Raw genomic sequence first — 6,000 nt, 5'->3', positions numbered from 1 at the left:
GCACCGCCCATTGGCCCAGGAGGGTGAGGAGGCGGGGCAGGAAGGGGCCGGCTCCGGTGTGAAAGGGAAGGATCGGCAGAGAGGGGAAGGCTCCGGCAGCGGGGGCTGCCTGCGGTGGCCGGAACTGTGAGCGCCTTGCCTGCCCTATCCCGAGAGGATGCCTCCTGTCTCACCCTGTGCTTCTGCCTGCGGAGGAAGCGCCATTGTTTCTAAACGCAGCGTGACAAGCCAAATAGAGCCAACGGGAGCAATGCCTTTAACAACTTACAATAAGCATTCCTAAAGGATCACCGGTAGTGCCTGCCCTGCATTCACACGCACAGGCTGCTCCCCGCTCCCCGGCCGAGCCCGCAGCTCATCGCTGCTGCCCGGGCCTCAGCTCTGAGATGGAGACCAACACGAATGAACTAAGTATTTCAAGCTCACAACTGAAAACAGACCTCTGAAACTAAAAGAAACAAAAATATTACTATTAAAAATGGAGTTTTCTGCTGTAGAAAGAAGGATCACCTGCAGCACCCCCATGTCCTTACCCTGTGCAGGCCCTCCCCACTGCTGGAATGGTAATGGCTGGGAATGAGCCCAGCTCCAGGCAAACCCAGCCAAGGCTCACAGTGCCCATGGAGCCTTCTCTTCTCCAATGTAAACACAGAGGTGGAACAAGCCAGTTAAACACCCTAATTCAGCCATGGCTTACAGGCATTATAGACACCCTTAACCCTGAGAACACAAAAAATGATCACATATACACATGCCTTGCATATGCCAAAGTTTATTTTTTTTCCAAAACCTGTTTCATCAAATACGTGGATATGAGCAGTTTTTTAAAAAATGAACAATTTGCATATTAACAAATTGTGAAGTTCCACAATTAAAATATCAACACAGCCAGTCTTGTGCTTAGGCTTATTTTTTTTAAAAAATCATAGAACATAAATCCTTAGATTTTTTTTCCAGTTTGTGGCTAGTATATTTCCACACATTCTGTATTCTTATAAAATGAAGGAACTCACAGAAAGGAACATCTGTACAAGAATACATCTGAAAAAAAGCAACCTAAATTATCATAGCTCCTTTTAAATAAATATCCAATAAAAGGCACAAACCTGTTATGGGAGAAAACATAACATACAAAACAAGACCTATTAAATAAATAAAGTGTGGGTCGGGGTAAGGGAAATCTGTTCCAGCACCTATTTTGTCATTGCTCCAAGATGAGATTCCAGCCAAACATTTGGTAAAGGATTAAGCTTAATCACAAGAATACACAACTGAGATATAATGAAAGATTTGACGTTACAATTCCTGTTGTAACTGTACCAGTTAGTACAATCTCTTTAAATAAATGACCATGAGAATCTGCATAGTGATGCAGCGATGTACGGATCAATGACAAGTCAGATACATCTCCAGAGTCATAGCAACAGGTTTTCTATAGTCCTAGCTATCAGTAATGTATAAATGATAACATGTACAGTTTCCATTGCTCAAAAATATAATCTTTTCAATGGAAATAAATGACTGATACAGTGCCTTTAGATGTTATCCTTACAATACAAACTACCCCAAACAAAGTTTTCCTTTTTATGTACAAATTAAGCACCGATCCACAGTGCATACTATTCTAATTGTAACCCCCCCCCCCATCCCTGCCACACATCAAAATATCCAGCTGGGGATAGATACACCCTGTATTCAATCTTGTAGTCAGAAGCTCTGTTGTTACTTTTATGTGTGTGGTTTTTGCTGTTGGCTTTGTTTTCTTCTTAAACAAAAGTCCATTTGTTATTTTACCTACAAATATTCCACCACTATGTGCACAGAACAGATTTTTCTAGTACACATGTCCAAAAATTTATTAAAAAAAATCAGTAACTTCTTGGAGGCAAAGTCAAACTATATCTGGAGAACATTAGAAAACCCCAGTTATTTAGAGAGGTACATGTTCAAGTCCAAGAGGCCTCACACAATCCACCTTTCCAAAGTCCCTCAGAAGCCATCCAATGGCACGTTCCGTGACAGCCTGCCTGTAGCAGCACCAGGTCCCAACAGTGAGGCTCAAGTGACCCACTAAAGTACAATAATGCAAAGTGTACAGCACAAATCAGTCTTCCTCCTTGTTCAGACAAACATAGAGAGACAGCTTAGTCACCAGCTTCCTGAAGTATTCAGAATATGATTCTGATCCAATGAGTTGGAAGGAAAATCACATTTATATACATCTCTCTTCACTCCTTACAACTACTGTTCGCAGTTTCTGCAGGCTGGTACAGTCACCCTCAAGAACAACCTTGGTGTTCAAAGTGTTTTGGTTTTTTTTTTTTTTGTGGAGAATAGCCATAAAAGCCTTGACAGCATCCTAAGTCCTTGATTTTCACTTCTCATGTATGTTATTTAAACACATACTCTGCCATTTTATGTGTTCCAATACATGCACAAGGAAGAGTTGGGCAAAACCCAGTCCTGTGCACTTGTGTGCAGAGAGAAGGTACAAAGTGATCTTTGCTTCACAAGGATCAAGCTGTAAGCTGTTTCAAAGCAACAAAAGAAGGTAGGTTACAAAGTTCTTAAAACATACTTTGTGGCTGTTTCTCCTGTTTTAATACTAGTAAGTTGGTATCAGACAGCTTTGCTACAAGAAAGCAGACCAAAAGAACCCTTAAAAGATCCAGAGCAAATCAGAAGTAGTGCAAGCTGTTATCCAGTACTAAATCCATTTCTGAGCCAGGTATATTCCAGATATTCAGAATGCTCTGAAATAAAGTTATAACAAATATATACTGCTTGCCAGGCATTTATTTGCATATTTTATTAAAATAATGTGTTATTACTTATACAACTCAGTATAAGAAAGAGACCTAACAGCTTACAGTGCTAGGAACTGCCTGCTTGTAGCACTCTCACTTCTGCCATTAATGCCCAGACATTTATAACTAAGTGGACTGATTTAATTTGAACACAAGACTTTTGACTGCTGAATAAATCTATGGAATTCACTATTTCCTAAATAAACAGTCCCCTCAACACAACGATCTGTTCTAAATGGCATCTATTCCCTCAGCATGTGGAAGGCAACTATAGGCACTGAAGAACTCATTGGCTTAAAATTGTACAATTGTTCAACCCAATAAAGGTGGATTAAAGCTTGAAGCCCTTTGTAATTCAAACTTGAACATTAGACTACCATATACTGAGTCCAAATTCTTTCAAAATCAATACACATCAAGGAACACTGAGTTTTAAATTTCTGCAAGGTTTCATATTCCAGGAAATCAGCAGTTACAGATTTCAAGGGTTGAGGAGAGGAGTTTTGTTTCTTTTGTATTGATTCATTGGGCAAAATATTTACCATAGGGTTAAGAAATACTACTTTTGCACTCTTTGGACAGAATTAAGCATTTTGAAAAATAGAAGGGTTGTTCTCACTCTGAGGAATGTGCTTTATTTAGAAGTTCTCTATAGGGGAGTTCGACAAGATTCTCAGGCCTATCTGCATTTATGGTGAGAGTGAGAGATATTTCTGCAATTACAGACTCTCCCAAAAGATAGAAGACATACTATGCTGGAGGTCTATTGTAACAATAGAAAACTCAGCTTTAATATTAATCATTATTAGAAGTAATTTTACAGGAGAGCTTTTCATTGCATTTTGCCACAAAACTTCTGGAGGAAAGTTTCCCACTTCTATCTACTTAATTATAACTAATGGGTTTTTTTAATGCTATCACTTTTTATCAGACAGTGAAAAATACAAGATAAGGCATTTTCATAGCCAATTTCAGTTCTGGAGGAAGATTCTTAAGTACAAAATATGTTCCAGAAGTCTGAACACATCTGACCCATTGTGAACAGCAATATTTCATAAATTAGTTGATTTTAAAGATTTTCCTCTCAAAAAGAGTCCAAATTTCTTAACATAGCATTTTTACATTGAAATTTCTACAGAAGAAAAAGATTACTGCAGCATCAAAGAAACAGCTATCTAAAAGTTTACATGTATTTACACATTTAAAAATAATTATTTTTATATGGTTTACAACTAGGTTCTTATTTCAAAAAAGAAGCACAAGCTATTCTCCACAGCTGGATAATCTCAAAATAGTTGCCAGTTCATGAGTGTCAGCATGATTGCAAGGTTTGAGTCTTTTGACCTAATGGACTTTAGAAAGAAGAGTTGGCTCTCTTGCCTCCACTGCAGTTATCAACAAGGCTCTCAGAGTGCTGCAGTGTTGGGGCACTGACAGACCCTGGCTCCCAAGGCTGCTCTCCCCTGAGCCCCTGGGAGGTGCCACCTGCAGAGAAGGTACCTGTGGAGGTGCAGCTGCTGGAGCTGCATGAGCTCTTCTGGAACACACTCATTTCCCCATGTCCATCACAGACTTGCAGCCTTGCAGCTGCTGGCTCCTTTTACTTAGCCCTGTAATACTGACATACCAATGGAGCAATTTATTATTTTTACTATGTGTCTTGTTGATTCACAGCATTTCAAACTCACGTTAAAAAGTTTGCAAATTTCTATATGTTATTCTAATGTGAAAAAGCTGTCTGATTTCACACAATGTTGGCCTTATGATAATGCAAGCATTGCTCTTTCAGAGTATTTATTAGAGCACATAAAAATTTTATTGCTCAACTTGGTTTTGTGTTGTGTCTTGGTTACAGCAGCCAAAGAATTTATGAATAAAATAAATAACTTTGACATTCTCAGTCAATTCCTAAGGTAATCCACTGATGATTAAGGTTGTAGAGCAATCATGTAACCTTCTCCTTGATTTTGAACGTGGTAATCCAGCTTGCACCTTCTGAGTCAACCTCAATAAAAATACAGTTTTCTGCTGAGCAGTTAAAAAAAAAAATCAGGAAACAAACATGACTTCACACTGCAGTGACTGTTATAAACAAGAATCTCTAAAGCATCACAGTTCAAAATAATATTGTATTATACAGGGAATAAGCAGTTGCCCTGTTCAGGAATACATCATGGAAAGATTGAAATTCAGTCTTTTCTTTTTTACCAGTATTTGGTTGTTGTCACATCTTGTTGCTTTGGTGGTTCTACATGAACTGTATCTGTGAAACAAAGATTATGTATTAATGCCTCTTACATAACAAATACTTTCCCAGTGTTTTAAATAAAGAATCTATTTGGCTGCTTTGTTACCTTTTAAGTTAAGTCTGCAGGCTTTGGCCCTTAAAAAACCCCAAGAATATTAAGACCTATTTGTCCAGCTTGAATGATCTCTTGTCCATGCCTTTTTCCCTCCCACATCACCTGATCCTTGAAGAAGCTTCCAGCACTGCTCTGGTCAGCATGACTAAACCAAGTATCCAGCTAATGTCATAGGGAGACTAAAACCTACATACCTTCACCACTCCTGTTTACTTAATATTGAAACAGTGAGAAGTAAAAATCTGATTTTGACTCTTTCCTTGCTTCCTGTAATTCCATCATCTGAATTTGCCTCCTCACCAAAAAAAATTGCTGCCCTTGAGGAACCCCTCAATTTCACATGCAGAAATAGACCTGCAGCCTTTCATGAAGCATTTGGTTGTGTTTGCAAAGGCTGAAGTTTCAATATCAACAATATTTCAAGTTTCAATATCAACAACAATTTCAATATCACTGTTCACCTGAGTTTCAGAAACGGGTGCAAAAGGATTTGTTGGCCTTAGACCAGGTTGTGTGTACATCATTGTCTGGGGTGCCATCAAAGGAGCAGCTCCAACCTGAGGAGGTACCTGTGAGAAAAACAAAAAACCCCACAAAACCAAATATATAAAATGCAAACTACTTCCACAAGATACATCTTTTTGCATTTGAATTATAGTAGAAAAGAAAAATATAGACACACACACAGAATAAAGTCAAAGCTTTTAACAACCACCACTATATCAACCTCAGAATCATCTCTTGCAATGCAGTGTGAGAAACATACCAGATTTCACACACTACTGCAAATACATTTAATTTTCAAGATAGTCTGAACATCATAATTCATG

General features: G+C 38.6%; 1 protein-coding gene across 5 annotated transcripts in view; it reads right to left on the bottom strand.

Moving 5' to 3' along the window:
* The window catches only part of LOC102040199 (phosphatidylinositol-binding clathrin assembly protein), a 38,951-nt gene that overhangs the window by 9,378 nt on the left and 23,573 nt on the right, over positions 1-6,000 (bottom strand). For 4 of the 5 annotated variants that reach the window (XM_031056020.1, XM_031056021.1, XM_031056022.1 and 1 more), the window contains 2 exons: positions 5,632-5,739; positions 753-5,070 (listed from right to left, as the gene is read on the bottom strand). In XM_031056020.1, the coding sequence (XP_030911880.1) occupies positions 5,056-5,070; positions 5,632-5,739 (123 nt within the window). In that variant the 3' untranslated portion in view covers positions 753-5,055. Of the gene's footprint in view, positions 1-752; positions 5,071-5,631; positions 5,740-6,000 lie in introns of those variants that run through there. The other variant, XM_031056024.1, reaches the window with a different exon arrangement.

This window comes from Geospiza fortis, unplaced genomic scaffold (genome assembly GCF_000277835.1).
Source record: "Geospiza fortis unplaced genomic scaffold, GeoFor_1.0 scaffold157, whole genome shotgun sequence".
NCBI lineage: Eukaryota > Metazoa > Chordata > Aves > Passeriformes > Thraupidae > Geospiza > Geospiza fortis.
This window is presented reverse-complemented; position numbering and strand designations above follow the sequence as displayed.